The following is a 16,599-nucleotide window of genomic DNA, read 5'->3' as shown; positions in this document are numbered from 1 at the left end:
TGAAGAATGGCATAAGTAAAGGGAAGTGTATGTGATGCATATTCTAGAGCCTAATTGTAGCAAATAACCATGGTCATAAGTGTAGTATGCTTTAAATGATAAGAGCTTAATTTTGTTTCGTCTAATATAGTGATGGTTTGTTCGAGGACGAACAAAGGTTTAAGTGTGGGGTGGTGATGTTGGGCATATTTCGATATGTGTTGATGTTACTTTACCCATGTTTTAACCGCTTTTTGATGCTATTTGATCCTTAAAATGCCCAACATGATTTAATTATTGGTTTTATGACTAATTGAGTTGTGTGTGATGAATTAGGGTGTTTGGAGTGCAAAATTATGAAGAAAAGGTGCTCTAGGTAGAGGAAGAGGGGTTGGATGCATCGCATCCAATCTAGAGAAAAAAGATTTCGTGCACCCTTAGCAGTGAAGTCGGCCCATAGCATCCGCCATAGCATCCGCACCTGGGCAAAGCTTAGAAGGAGGAACAAAGGGTGGATGCGACGCATCCACCATAGCATGCGAAGCTGAGAAGTGGAGGACGAGGTGGATGCGACGCATCCACCCCAGCATCAATCCCTGTAGCCAAGTCGGATTAGGAATATAGCCTGAAGAGCATCCTCGTACTATATATAGCTTAATTTATGGACATGATTGGATCTTCAGACTATGGTGAGCCCATGTAGAAGACAAAGGTCGAGGTCTGAGCAAAAAATAAATAAAACTCTGATTTAGTCGAAATTGGATGCGAGTTGTCAGGAAATATACACCAAAAATTATTGCAAATGCTCAATGACCATTACCATTGACTCTATGTTAGTTTTCATATATTCGGGTGAAAGTTGTATGATGTAAAGTGTTGGTGACTAAAAATTTTAGTTATCTGAAAATAAAATTTTAATGGTAGTTGTAGTGATTATTCAAATAGAGTGCAAGGTCAAAAAAAAGTATGAGAAGAAGAATAAGAATATGAACGCACATACGCTAGAAGGGGGGTGGAAGGGGGAGGGAGAGAGATTGATAAGGTGATGCATTTTTTAGAGTAGAGGATGCCGCTTTGAGAAGGAGAAGAGAAAAGAAAAATAAGTCTTTTGAATATAGGTTCTACATACGGGTGGGTACATTTTAATTTGGGTGAATTTTATGTTACGCCAATGAGACGAAGACACGTAGACATTAATTAAAGTTTTTTTTTTTAACCTAAACAGGGTTGTTAGTCGTAAGGATAGTCTTGAGCCGAAAAAAAAACGGTGAAGGCAATTTTTGCAAAATAGATGGACGGAGGGTATCATTGTACCAACTCTAATAGTCCGGGGTGGCCCTTTTTCGTATAAACTACACGATACATTTGCTAATAATTGATTAAGTTCTATCCTTTAGTTACCAATACGATGAAGACCATCAGATCCTTAAGGTAAAACCCGAGGAAAATTTTGGTAGATAGGAAAAAGGTAGTCCGGTGCACAAAGTATCTCGAATTCACGCAGGGTTCGAGAAAAGGTTGCATCTTCTGAGGTTGTGATGTAGATAACATATTCTAATGGAAACATTAGTGGTTGTTTCCACGACTTGAACCTGTGACCTGGATATCACACGCAATCAACTTTACCATTACTCCAAAACTCTTGGAAAATTAAAAGCTTATAAGTGAATCCAAGAAAAATCCATTCTATATCTCTAGTATGGTCAGCAGGAAATATCTAGGGCCTACACTTTTTCGACTTTCTTTGCAAGACAATATTGCATGAGCATGAGGTTATTCTTATGATCTGGTCAAGTGGATATTTCAAAAAATCCACTATTACACGTGGCAATTTTGGGTTGGCTCTAAGTGAGGAAATCTTCATTGGGTTGGATTTTTTTTAACATATATATTGTATCTAAAAAGAAAATAGGAAAAATGGATATTGTATAGCTGCTGTAAAAATAAGAGGTATTATTACTTTTAGTCCCCGTCAGAAACTATTTACATCTAGATGCCGAAAAAGTGTATAAAATTTGTATAATTTTTGTATACAACATACAAAATAATATATATATATATATATATATATATATATATATATATATATATATATACAAAAAATATACAAATTTTATACATGTTTTCGGCCATTATTTTTACAGCAGCTATACAGTGTCATTTTTCCTAAAAATAATAGCCGAAAATGTATAAAATTTATATATTTTTTGTATATATATACACATTATGTATGTTATATACAAAAATTATATAAATTTTATATACTTTTTCGGCTACCAAATATAAATAATTTTTAACGCGGGCTAAAAGCGATAATACCCTAAGAAAATATTATGCATGGTGGTGAACTTTGCCAAATGGACATGAAACAAAGACAAAGAATAGAAAATTGTCTTTCACCAATTATAAAACAGATAATGATATTCTAGGATAAGGACTTTGGTTATATATACAGTAGGTGCAAGCCCATTAAACTCATCAAGCCACAAACCAAATATTCTTTCTGTGTAGTAGCTACATTTTATAGTATTTCATTTTATTTCTACAATGGCAGCTGCTACAATGGCTCTCTCCTCTTCTTTTGCCGGAAAGGCAGTAAAACTCTCACCATCTTCCTCTGAAATCACTGGAAATGGGAAAGTTACTATGAGGAAGACTGCTAGCAAGGCCAAGCCTCTATCTTCTGGCAGCCCATGGTATGGTCCTGACCGTGTCAAGTATTTGGGACCATTCTCTGGTGAGTCTCCAAGCTACTTGACCGGTGAATTCCCTGGTGATTATGGATGGGACACTGCCGGACTTTCAGCAGATCCAGAAACTTTCGCCAAAAATCGTGAGCTAGAGGTTATCCATTGCAGATGGGCCATGCTTGGAGCTCTTGGTTGTGTTTTCCCCGAGCTCTTGGCACGTAACGGTGTCAAGTTTGGAGAAGCCGTATGGTTCAAGGTTGGATCCCAAATTTTTAGCGAGGGTGGACTTGACTACTTGGGTAACCCAAGTTTGGTCCATGCACAAAGCATCTTAGCCATTTGGGCTTGCCAAGTCGTGTTGATGGGAGCCGTTGAGGGTTACCGTGTTGCTGGTGGGCCTCTAGGTGAGGTTATCGACCCACTCTACCCCGGTGGTAGCTTTGACCCATTGGGCCTTGCCGATGACCCAGAAGCTTTTACTGAGCTCAAGGTAAAGGAGATCAAGAATGGCAGACTTGCCATGTTCTCTATGTTTGGATTCTTCATTCAAGCTATAGTCACCGGAAAAGGTCCATTGGAAAACCTTGCTGACCACCTTGCCGACCCAGTTAACAACAATGCATGGTCCTATGCCACAAACTTTGTCCCCGGAAAGTGAAATTCTTAGAAACAAAATATCACATTTTTTGATGGCCTTGTAAAGCTATTGTAAATTAGTGAATATCATATATATGTGAATTTTGTTTAATTGTGTAGTTCTCAGTTACATTTTCCGTGCTTTCCTTAAGTTAAATACAAGCTCAAATGGCGCAAGTTTGACATTTCAGAAGGATTAAAACAAATATAATAGTAACAACAAAACGGTTCAATGTTCAACAAAAATTTGCAGGCCTTTCTACCACCATTACAATGATCAGAAGATATGTTTATGCAGATTGACAATAGGAGGAAAAACTGATTCTAACCAAAATCAAAAGCAACAAGAAAAATAATCTTAAATCATTGCAGGCCTTTTTATCCATCTCTGTCAGGGAAAAAACTAACGAAATAAAAGCATTAAAAATTGTGTATAAAAATCCATGCATCCTTTCATAACTTATGAATACCAAAGGGAAGAGTGTAGTAGGATGGAAAGAAGTAGTATGAGTTTAACTTATACATGCTGATTGTGTAAAATATTTTTATATTAGCATATTAACCAAAAGAAATCTATAATCTAATTAGTAAGTGTTAGGATCGGGTTATAGGGTAGTGCGAAATTTATCCAAATAACGTTATAATGATAATAACAAAGACAATGCAAGTTGATAATAACGGCAATTAAAGAAGATAAAGAAGACACAAATTTAACGTGGTTCGGTAAAGGTGACCTACGTCCACAAGCGGAGATGAGCAATTTTACTATACCAACAAGAGTACAAAAGAGAGTACAAAATTAGAGTAATTAAATACTCTAATTAATCCCAAATACCCCAAGAGAATAACTTCACAAGATCACTCTAAAGAAAGGGTTCACACAAGTATTTCCTAACACTCACTCTCTTACAAAATACTCTATAATGAAATAAATGAGGAGAAAGAAAGACAAGAGTAAAAAGCTCTTGAATTGGTGTGTTTACAAATGAGGAGAAGCTCCTCTATTTATAGCAAGAAATCCTTGGCCTAATAGTGGATATTATATCATGACAAATGTCAATCCACAAATTTTATTATAATGGATATTATATCATGAAAATTTGGTCATATTACAGTAAGCCCTTCATAAATAGTGAGATTTATAACCATAGAACTACGACAAATGTTTTGCTACAACAGCTAAAATTATTCGATAGTATAAAAAAATTTTACATCAACGAAAGATACTAATAGTAGTTATTTCTGGTCATAGATACTAGTTATAACATGAATTTAAAGAAACCATAACTCTTGTTTTTACATCCCATCCCTTCCCCTAAATGCATCTTGTCCTGTCCTGTCCCGTCCCCTTAGGCAACCATAGATACTAGTTATAACATGAATTTAAAGAAACCAGAACTCTTGTTTTTACATCCCATCCCGTCCCCCTAAATGCATCTTGTCCTGTCCTGTCCTGTCCTGTCTCGTCCCATTAGGCAACCATAAATACTAGTTATAACATGAATTTAAAGAAACCGGAATTCCTTGGTTTAGAAAAAGAACAAGTTATGTTAAAGGAAATTCAATCAAACCTTCTCTACTGAATGTAATTGTAATGGTAGTCAATCATTGCTCAGCAGTCAGGAGGAGTTGCATATGTAGTAGACATAAAAATTATAATTTTTGAAAAAAAGTAGTGTTTAGAGTTAAATTGAAAAATGGTATTTGGAATTTGAAATAATGTTTGAACATGCATTTTACTTGAAAAAATATTAAAATTTTGTGAGTGGTGAAAAAAGTTTTACTGAAAATTTTGAATTTGAAAAACTCATTTTCAAAAAAAAATTCGAAAACTTGCAAAATTTCATGGACACACAATTTTTTGAAAAAAAAAATTGTAAAAAAGGAATTGTTTTTTTATAAACAAACGGGACCGCAATTACTGAGTCAAAAATATTGAAATTAAACAAGACCTTTATTTCCAACTACTAGATAACCATATGATCCATGAATAAAGGATTTGATCAGTAAACCTCTTGAAAGTGTCACTACAAGAATAATGCATATGACATGGAGATTTTTTTGAGTATTTTGTAAGAAAAGTTTGTAATTTCTTCCTTTTCTTTTTTCATACTTCTCCTTTTTCTATGAAAAAATATTTAGAAGTGTTAGACTTGTTTTTTTTAATTGTTTAATCATTTGGTATCCCTAACTCGCTAATTAAACTAATTCAAAATCGCATCGCATAACAGAAGTGTTGGGCTATTGTACTATGCATTTTCTTAATATCAAAATTTTCTTTTGTGATCTCATTGTGAGGAAGAGGTATATACACCACTAATAATACAAGTGGTCATATTTGATATGCCAGCCAAACAGAAGTGTGTGAACTATTGCATGGCCATGATTTTCTAGATGTGGATTTTGCAATAATATCCTATAACAGACGTGGCAACTCTGGATTTGCTGTAAGAGAAGAAATCAACATTGAGCTAGATTTTTTAGGCATAATAATGTATCTAAAGTATCTAATCATGTTGACAAATGGACCAGAATACAAATAAAAAATTGTCATCCACCACTGAGAAAACAGATAATGATATTTTAGGATAAAGACTTTAGTCCTTTGGAGTCATTTAAATACACTTGGTGCAAGACCATAAAACTCAAGCCACAAATCAACTCTTCTTTCTGTGTAGTAGCTGCACTCAAGAGCTTTTCATCTTCCTTCTACAATGGCAGCTTCTACAATGGCTCTCTCCTCCTCTTCATTTACCGGAAAGGCAGTAAAACTCTCACCATCTTCTTCTGAAATCACTGGAAATGGGAAAGTTACCATGAGGAAGACTGCTAGCAAAGCCAAGCCTGTCTCTTCTAGTAGCCCATGGTACGGTCCTGATCGTGTCAAGTACTTGGGCCCATTCTCTGGTGAGGCCTCAAACTATTTGACCGGTGAGTTCCCTGGTGACTACGGTTGGGATACTGCTGGACTTTCAGCCGATCCTGAAACTTTCGCCAAAAACCGTGAGTTAGAGGTGATCCACTGCAGATGAGCTATGCTCGGAGCTCTTGGTTGCGTCTTCCCTGAGCTCTTGGCACGTAACGGTGTCAAGTTCGGTGAAGCAGTATGGTTCAAGGCTGGATCCCAAATTTTCAGCGAGGGTGGACTTGACTACTTGGGCAACCCAAGTTTGGTCCACGCACAAAGCATCTTGGCCATTTGGGCTTGCCAAGTTGTGTTGATGGGAGCTGTTGAGGGTTACCGTGTTGCTGGTGGGCCTCTTGGTGAGGTTGTCGACCCACTCTACCCAGGTGGTAGTTTCGACCCGTTGGGTCTTGCTGATGACCCAGAGGCTTTTGCTGAGCTCAAAGTTAAGGAAATCAAGAATGGTAGACTTGCTATGTTCTCCATGTTTGGGTTCTTTGTTCAAGCTATCGTCACCGGAAAGGGTCCATTGGAGAATCTTGCTGACCATCTTGCTGACCCAGTAAACAACAATGCTTGGGCTTACGCCACAAACTTTGTCCCCGGAAAGTGAAGCTCTTAAAATATAGTGCGTTCTATTAGCTGATTGTTTGATGACCTTGTAAAGCTATTGTGAATTACAGGAAATTATATATGAATTTGTTTGGACTCCAGTAATTCTGTTTTTCTCGATCAGTTACATTTACCCTTCTTTTCATAAGTCAAATACAAGCTAAAAGGGAGGAAAAGGGCTCCCAATAGTTGGCACTTCAGAAGTCTTGGAAAACAAAAGTGGTAGCAGCAAAATGTTCCTGACCGTTTATCAGCAGTCAAAAAGCTCTAATTAAATCCATTTCTGAGCAGAAACATTATGTCGTCTCCACAATATATAGTAAACGCTGCAGAACTAATTAATCAAAAGAATTACAATTATACAAAAGCAGTTTTAACTATTAGGCTCATGTCTAAAGATTGCATCTATTAATGCATATAAACCATTACATATCCACAATGCAAAGTTGTAGACAAAGTTGTACTAAGCTCATTTAGGTAGTCAAAGTTGTGCTAAGCTCATTTCTCTTATTAGGTCTTAATTACCTTTTTTTACGTTCATATGGTCACTTCCTCAACTTCACTTACTTTTAAGATATATTCTCATATTTCACGCCTTACCAAGATTTGATGATTCTATACAAGCTAGCTTTCCAAACTAACAATTTATCATTTCATTGGATTGTTGTACGTCTCGTTGACTGAGATTGGTTCATTCCGTCCTGCCTTGACGGCTTATTAATTCTGCCTTGAACACTGGCTCCTTTTAATAATGGGAAGAATATTTTAATCGAAACAAAATCAAAACAACTAGAAAGAAAAAAAATCAAAGCTGAAATCACAAATCCATCTGTGACAGCGCAAAAATAATTAATGAAATTAAAGAATAATTAAAAGTTTACAGGCATCAAAGTCATTCATGGGTTCATGGTTCGGTTTGTGTCGGTTTTTCCCTAAAAAGAAACCAAACCAAAGTAATTTTTTCAAATATTGGAACCAAACCAAACCAAACCAAATAAGTGGGGGGTTTTTATCGATTTGGTTTTGTTGGTTTTTCGGTTATTTATCGATTTTTTTTCTTAAATATGAGACATACACTACCAAAATTTATATTTCGGCGACTATATTTTCAACGTAACACTATCAAATCAATTGCTCTTTAAGAAATCTATCATTTACCAAGATATATTGATGATAATTGAATCAAATAGTGATGAATAATTTAAGTACTCAAATTAAAAATTAATTATTTTTAACACAAAAATAGCAAAAGAATACTGGCAATCAAACTAGAATGTAAAGGCAAAGAATTAGATTATTATAATAGCAAAGAACTAGACTAAAAATACAAATGACTAATATATGTACCATAAAATTTTATAAAATTTATATGAAAATATACAACTACTTTCATAGTCGGTTTGTTTCGTTTTTTTTCGATTATTTTTTTTATAAAACCAAAACACCCCTAATTCATGGGAGCTTGGTTACTAGGATATTTGGACATACATTATACAACAACAATAAACCTAAAGTAATTTCGCTTGTGAGGTCTAGGGAGTGTAATGTGCACGCAGATATTACCATTTATGCTTATTTTGAGGAAGTAGAGAAGATTTTTCATGGCCAGTGTGTGAACTATTGCATGGCCAGATTTTATAGATGTGAATTTTGCAATAATCCACTATCCGACGTGGCAACTCTGGATTGCTGTAAGAAAGGAAATCAACATTGTGTTGGATTTTTTAGACATATCCTGTCATGTTTACTGGTGTTGAACTTTGATAAATCCACGAGAATGCAAAAGTTAAAAAATTGACATACACCAATGAGAAAACAGATAATGATATTCTAGGATAACGACTTTTGTCCTTGAGACTCATTTATATACAGTTGGTGCTAGACGATATGAAACTTAAGCCACAAACCAACTCTTCTTTCTGTGTCTGCATTCAACAGTTTTTCGTCTTCCTTCTACAATGGCTGCTTCTACAATGGCTCTCTCTTCCCCTTCTTTTGCCGGAAAGGCAGTAAAACTCTCACCATCTTCCTCTGAAATCACTGGAAATGGGAAAGTCATCATGAGGAAGACTGTTACCAAGGCGAAGCCTATCTCTTCTGGTAGCCCATGGTATGATCCTGACCGTGTCAAGTACTTGGGCCCATTCTATGGTGAAGCCCCAAATTACTTGACCGGTGAGTTCCCTGGTGACTATGGGTGAGACACAGCTGAACTTTCAGCAGATCCAGAAACTTTTTCCAAGAACCGTGAGTTGGAGGTGATCCATTGTAGATGGGCGATGCTTGGAGCTCTTGGTTGTGTCTTCCCCGAGCTTTTGGCACGTAACGGTGTCAATTTCGGAGAAGCTGTATGGTTCAAGGCTGGATCCTAAATTTTTAGCGAGGGTGGACTTGACTACTTGGGTAACCCAAGCTTGGTCCATGCACAAAGCATCTTGGCCATTTGGGCTTGGCAAGTTGTGTTGATGGGAGCCGTCGAGGGTTACCGTGTTGCTGGTGGGCCTCTTGGTGATGTTGTTGATCCACTTTACCCTGGTGGTAGTTTTGACCCATTGGGTCTTGCTGATGACCCAGAGGCTTTCGCTGAGCTCAAGGTAAAGGAAATCAAGAATGGTAGACTTGCTATGTTCTCTATGTTTGGATTCTTTGTTCAAGCTATCGTCACCGGAAAGGGTCCATTGGAGAACCTTGCCGACCATCTTGCTGACCCAGTAAACAACAATGCTTGGGCCTACGCCACAAACTTTGCTCCTGGAAAGTGAGAGATTATATATTAATTTTGTTTTTGGTCTCCAGTAACTGTCTCTTTCTCAATTACATTTTCTGTTCTTTTCATAAATCAAGTATACAAGTTAAAGGGGTTAAAAAGTGCTCCCAAGTTGGCACTTCAGAAGTCTTGGAACAAAAGAAACAGTGTTTCAAGGTGCAAACAAGAATCTGCAAACCACAGAAATAGAAAGTTCAAGTCAGAATTTCAAAACAAGAGTCCCATGGGGTGCAAAAAATTTAACTAGGCATTACCTACTGTTATACATCTTCTATTTTCTTGCTTTTTTTAGAACTATGAGAAGTATTTCCGAACAATAATATAAATTTTGAATCAATAATCACCTTATAATTAGTTGTGCAAAAACTAATTTGCTTCTTTACCTATTCAGATGACTTGAAAGAATGTCATGAAACAAGGTCAACTACGACTTGCTGCTCTTGATCTCACAACAACCACCTTAAAATCTTGGATCTGTCTTTCAATGAATCCCTACTAAAATCTATGCTTAAGTCTTGAACAAGCTCTATCTAAATTTTCACTATCTTAGATGTAGTAACTAATAATCGAATGCACCTCTCAAAGGTGTCGTTAAATTCATGTATATGTATAAGATATATATATATATATATATATATATATATATGTTTTATACTTCAGTACCACACGAGAGAGGGAGAGGGGGTGATTTGTGTGGTGTCCAATTTTTCGCGTGCACAGATTATAGAATGACCTGGTTCTTCTATGTGTTCTTTATACTACTGTTGCGAAATAATAAATACATAAATTAAAGAACACAAGAATTTTTTACGTGAAAAATACCCGGCTCAAAAGGTGAAAAACCACGACCTACTTCCCAGTAGGATTTTTTCAAAACTCTTCACTAAATCACTGAGCCAAAAACTGCATTTATAAACACTTTTGTAAACTTAGGATTAACTCTAATCCCGTTGTGGCACACAACCTCCAACTGTTGCGACAATTTCAAGTTAACTCTAAATTGAATACTCTGAGTACCTATTACAATTGCCTCTAGATAAAGCTGAAAGGTACAATATGAAAGCACCTACTACAATTGAACTAGAATAAAAGACAGACACTTGAAACTGGTTCTTTTATCTAGTTCATATAGCTTCAGGTTTGCACACTTGAATCACACACGAATTGCTTGCAAAATACCTTACTATTTTGCTCTCAATTCACGTTTAACTTCTGCTTTTGTGCATCCCAGTTGAATGAGAACATCCTGCGATTTATAGAGTTAGTAGAGTATAAAATAACTAGAATTCTAATGCTACTCTTCCTTGGTGGAAGAGTTCTAGTTGATCTCAACTTCTAACTCCTCCCTTATCTTGGATAGTATTCTCTTTGATTAAGGAGTCCTTCTCCTTATCAATGCAGCCAAACGCACATGCAAGTATACGCGGTCGTCAAGTAATAAAGTGACTAAAAGTCGGATGTCGAACCCACGAGGACTTGTGATTAACTATTAACTAAATTAGACTATCATAATTATCTAAACAAGAATTAAACCTAAAAATATTTGATTCTAAACTAATTAAATAAAAAAATATAAATAATGAACTTTGAACAGAGAAAGAGCAGATTTTTATGATATCAATGTAATGAAAACGATCTAGGGTTATGGGCTATCTAACAATCCTATTGTATTCTTCAATTGAATTGACCGACTAATTTATCTAGCTTATTGGTTGACAGGGTTAATATTGCTCATAAGAATCTGTCGAGTTCTTACTCGCCTATTCAAGCTAACCTAACGCCTATATGTCTATGGAGTTAGAATCAACAAGAACGCATTTATAATTCCTGTAAATCAACCAAGCAAGGCAATTAGGTATATGTCTATCCTAACCACGAATCCGTTCCCCGATGCCCGAGTTCAAGAACTTGCTCTACTCAATCCTATATGCAATCTAGAATTCCCACTTTCGAGTTCAATTCTAGATTCGTAGATAGTATTCAATTGGTGATCAAGCAATTAAATAATTAAGCGCAAGATTGAATAAATAAACCAATATGATAAATCAAGAAGACAAAATCAATATCAGAATAACAATAGTCATGAAAGAACCACAACCATAGAACGTGAAGTTTAGCTCCACATAGACATGGTAGCCAAACAACAAATCATACAAAGAAACATAAAAATTACTAAGTTTGGTGAGAGAAAGATGGAACTTGATGAATTTCGGCCTCCACGACGGCTTTGTGCTTGTGTTTTTTCTCTCAAAACATCCTCCCTCTTTTAAAATAGGTTTATGTTGGCTTTTATATGAGTTGGGGGCGTCTAGGGATCGAAATAACCGAGTCCTAGTCGAAAAGGGACACTTTCCCGTCTTGAGCGTCCAGGGCAGCGTGGGGCGCTAGCCCTGGCGCTCAAATATTTTAGCTGCTGTAAATTACGCCACAGCCAGCGCCCCACGCTCGTTGTGACCCTCAAATTTTACTTTTTGCCTTTTTGTCCCGATTTCGCGCCCTTTCGTCCCAAATTGCATCCGAATGATCCCTACACATAGAAATACCAAAATTTAGGATAAATAATCATATTAAACATCTCAAATCATCGAGACATGAGCAAAATGTGAGGCGGTATATATCAAAATATGCATACATTAAGCCGATTATCATGCAATCTTTTCGATCAGGAAATCTGCCCGTGTCTATGCACACAAGGGATGAACCTGGTTCATGCCTGGACTTTCTTTGTCAATTTTCAAAACTAACCTTCACTTGGGCCAACAGTATATATATATATATATATATATATATATATATATAAAATCAAGAACTCGAACAATGACTTGCTGATTAGTGACAATAAAAATGACATTACATGGATGAAAACAGATTCAAATAGCTGTTGCAAATGTCTTAGCCATTATTGTGAGGTAACCTGCTCATCAGCAGTCAAAAATGTATATCCATTTCTATACAGAACAAGGATAGTATCGTCGTTAAAATAGAAAAAGACTGTAGCTAGATTAAAAAAGTGCGCGATAATACTTCAGAGTTTAACTGTTATACACTGGCTACATATATTAGTTTTACGCAATCAGGTCAATTAAAAGTTAATTGCATGTAATCGTTCGTAAAAAGAGTGATGAAATGGCCATGAGCATAATACTTAGCTGCATATACGCCCATTTTATATCGACAAGGACCACAAGGCAGGGTTGTAGTCACTTTTGCAACTTCAATTACTTATCATATATACTCTTATTTCTTAATCAAAAGAAGAAAATATTTCACTCTTATGTTTCTCTACCTCCATTACGATAAAGCATAAGAATTAATCATGGGAGCTAAGCTGTTGGTACATTGCTTGCATTATCTAAATTTCAAGTTATTTTTCTTTTGTCACATGAATAGTATATACACCACTCATACAAGTAATATAATGGTCCTATTATTTCATAGCCAGCCAAACTGAAGGGTGTGAACTATTGCACGGCCATGAGTTGCTCTTATTAAAATAAGCTCTAGGAACTGAATTTGGCAATAATCCACTATCTGATGTGGCAATTTAACATTGGCAGTAAGAGATGAAAATTGCACTGGATTAGATTTTTTTTTTTTAGACATAATGTATCTAAAAATATCTAGTCATGTTAAATGGTGCTGAACTTTGCCAAATGGACATGAACCAAGTTAAAAAAATGTCATCCACCAATGAGAAAACAGAAAATGATGTTCTAGGATAAGGACTTTTGTCATTTAAATACAAGAGTTTAAATGGCCGCAACTAGTAGGGGTGTCAATGGTTCGGTTCGGACGGTTATTTTATAAAATTTGTACCATACTAATTTTTCGGTTATTCTATTATATATAACCAAAATTAGATTTTTCGAAACCATCCCAATCATGTCGGTTTCTGTTCGGTATTGGTACAGTTTGGTTAATTTTCAATAATTTATTTTAAATGTCATGTAAAAGTCACTAGTAGAAGTAGAATGCAATAACATACATACTTTTGTAAGACTTGGCAAAACTCTCTAGACGTTTTTACAGTTTAAAAGGTGATGAATTAAGAAAACATGAAATATGGCTAAAGTATAGATTAATCAACTATTCTACAATAACGTAAAAGAAACTAAGCAAATACGAAAGATATTAATCAAGCTGGAACTCAAGAATAAAGTCTATAGAAGATTAAATATTCAAAAAGATAAATCTAAATTATATGAAAGGAAATATATTCAATACATTATAATTTGCTACTCATAATCGCTACAATACCTTGTGTCTTGCTAATGAATATGCTGAAAATAATTTAGTTTCAATAGGAGTAGCATAATAGGTTTGTGAATTAGGATTTTGAGTTTAATTACTTGTCGGGTCATAACTGTTTCATAATTTCAAGGCCCAAGAAAAAAATTAATGCTTTATTATTTTTAAACTTAATATATAAATATATTTTTCATACTATAAATTTATTCGGTGCGGTTCGGTATTTTTCGGTTTATTTTCATAAAATAAAAAATCTACCCTAATTATCAGTACGATTATAGATTTATATAAAAACCTACGATTTTATTAAAAGAAACCTAAAAATCGATTTGGTAAAGTACGGTTCGGTCGATTTAGCCGGTTTATAAATATTCATCGACACCCCTAGCGACTAGTCCAGATCCCATTGCATAGGTCTCACTTAATAAGGAGGAAGCCGGAAGCGCTCCTTGCTAGGAATTTCTCCTCCCACTAACCAGGCGACTCGACGGATCTCGTGGATTAAGGCGAAATCATAGAGGCCCTTAAATTTATTTTATAAAATATTTATACTAACAACAAAATTTATTTTTTAATTAATAAATTAATCATTTAAGACAAAAAAAGCGAATTTAAAAAAACAAAAAAAGAAAAAGGAAGAAGAGCACAAATAATAAAGTGGTGTACTATCGGATGTTAAGGTCCAAAACTCAAACTGAAAATTTTAATTTGCCTATCATCACAAACAAGAAAAAGAAATAAACGTGCATAATGTAATAGTTTAAATTTTGAGCATTGACGGTTCGGATCAATTTAAACAATGATCGTTGTTCATTCTATTAAGTAGCACTTATAGGTGAATAGCTAAAATAAATTGTATGATATGTCAAATTATACTAAAAGAAAATCGGTGCAAGAATGCTTTTGTGTTCATATAGTTTCAGGGAACATTGTAAAGAAATTCATTATGTTGTCGATATATCTAACTTAATTCCTATATAAAAAGGATAAAATTAAATTGAAGAGTGAAGCAAATATCTTAATTAATGAGAGAAGAAAATTATCATAATTTATAAATTTATTGTATAAAATAAATAGTATATAATAATAATAATAAGAGTTTAAAATAAATTTGGGGCCTTTAAATTTTAGGGACAACAACTTCACTGCCCAAAGCCTTAGAGTCGCCCTTGCCACTGACTCAGACTAATTCATATCCAAAATTACGTTGTACGTAGTCACTTCTGCAACTTCAATTACTTATATGATATTTACTGATTTCTTACCCAGAAGAAGAAAACGTTTCATTCTTGTTTTTATATTCTTTATGTTTTTCTACATCCATTACAAAGAAGTATTCAAGTTTAACCTTCAATTCATGCATCCAAGTTGATCATGGGGACACTTGGACTTGCATTATATTATCTAAATTTCAAGTTTTTTTTTTTGTCTGATGAAGTAGTATATACACCACTCATAAAGTAATGGTATTATGATTTCATAGACAGACAAACAAATGTGTGAACTATTGCATGGCCTTGAGTTGCTCTTATTAAAATATGAATCTTGGTCAACTTGATTTCGAATAATCCACTATAAAACGTGGCAACTCCGGATTGGCAGTAAGAGATGAAAATTGCAGCGGATTAGATTTTTTACATAATGTATCTAAAAATATCTAGTCATGGTGCTGAACTTTGCCAAATGGACATGAACCAAGTTAAAAAATGTATTCCACCAATGAGAAAACAGATAATGATATTCTAGGGTAAGGACTTTTGTTCTTCAGATTAATTTAAATACTGCTGGTGCAGGGCATATGAAACTCAAGCCACAAAACAAACATTCTTTCTGTGTAGTAGCTGCATTCAAGAGTTTTTCATCTTCTTTCTATAATGGCAGCTGCTACAATGGCTCTCTCTTCCTCTTCATTTGCCGGAAAGGCGGTAAAACTCTCACCATCTTCCTCTGAAATCACTGGAAATGGGAAAGTTACCATGAGGAAGACTGTTACCAAGGCTAAGCCTGTCTCTTCTGGTAGCCCATGGTACGGTCCTGATCGTGTCAAGTACTTGGGTCCATTCTCTGGTGAGGCCCCAAGTTACTTGACTGGTGAGTTCCCTGGTGACTATGGATGGGACACTGCCGGACTTTCAGCTGATCCAGAAACTTTCGCCAAGAACCGTGAGTTGGAGGTGATCCATTGCAGATGGGCGATGCTTGCAGCTCTTGGTTGCGTCTTCCCTGAGCTCTTGGCCCGTAATGGTGTCAAGTTTGGTGAAGCTGTATGGTTCAAGGCTGGATCTCAAATTTTTAGCGAGGGTGGACTTGACTACTTGGGCAATCCAAGTTTGGTCCATGCACAAAGCATCTTAGCCATCTGGGCTTGTCAAGTTGTGTTAATGGGAGCCGTTGAGGGTTACCGTGTTTCCGGTGGACCTCTTGGTGAGGTTGTCGACCCACTCTACCCCGGTGGTAGCTTTGACCCATTGGGCCTTGCTGATGACCCAGAGGCTTTTGCTGAGCTCAAAGTTAAGGAAATCAAGAATGGCAGACTTGCTATGTTCTCCATGTTTGGATTCTTTGTTCAAGCTATCGTCACCGGAAAGGGTCCATTGGAGAACCTTGCCGACCACCTTGTTGACCCAGTAAACAACAATGCTTGGGCCTATGCCACAAACTTTGTCCCTGGAAAGTGAAGCTTTTAGAATAGAATTTACACTATTATCTGCTTGTTTTATGGCCTTGTAAAGCTATTGTGAATACAAGAGATTATATATTAA

At 35.7% G+C, this 16,599-nt stretch overlaps 2 protein-coding genes and 2 pseudogenes across 2 annotated transcripts; all 4 read left to right on the top strand.

Annotated features, from left to right (window-relative positions):
- The first annotated feature begins 2,453 nt into the window (after window positions 1–2,453).
- Window positions 2,454–3,424, top strand: LOC138891369 (chlorophyll a-b binding protein 16, chloroplastic-like). Its single transcript, XM_070185858.1, has one exon. It carries the CDS (start codon window positions 2,527–2,529, stop codon window positions 3,325–3,327), a length of 801 nt encoding a protein of 266 aa, XP_070041959.1. The 5' UTR covers window positions 2,454–2,526; the 3' UTR covers window positions 3,328–3,424.
- A 2,516-nt stretch (window positions 3,425–5,940) lies between these two features.
- On the top strand, window positions 5,941–6,923 carry LOC104101095 (chlorophyll a-b binding protein 40, chloroplastic-like; annotated as a pseudogene).
- Window positions 6,924–8,723: 1,800 nt separating this feature from the next.
- LOC138891390 (chlorophyll a-b binding protein 91R, chloroplastic-like) lies at window positions 8,724–9,858 on the top strand (annotated as a pseudogene).
- Window positions 9,859–15,631: 5,773 nt separating this feature from the next.
- LOC104101092 (chlorophyll a-b binding protein 50, chloroplastic-like) lies at window positions 15,632–16,599 on the top strand. The gene has a single exon (XM_070185857.1). It carries the CDS (start codon window positions 15,712–15,714, stop codon window positions 16,513–16,515), a length of 804 nt encoding a protein of 267 aa, XP_070041958.1. The 5' UTR covers window positions 15,632–15,711; the 3' UTR covers window positions 16,516–16,599.

This window comes from Nicotiana tomentosiformis, chromosome 9 (genome assembly GCF_000390325.3).
Source record: "Nicotiana tomentosiformis chromosome 9, ASM39032v3, whole genome shotgun sequence".
Lineage (NCBI taxonomy): Eukaryota > Viridiplantae > Streptophyta > Magnoliopsida > Solanales > Solanaceae > Nicotiana > Nicotiana tomentosiformis.
This window is presented reverse-complemented; position numbering and strand designations above follow the sequence as displayed.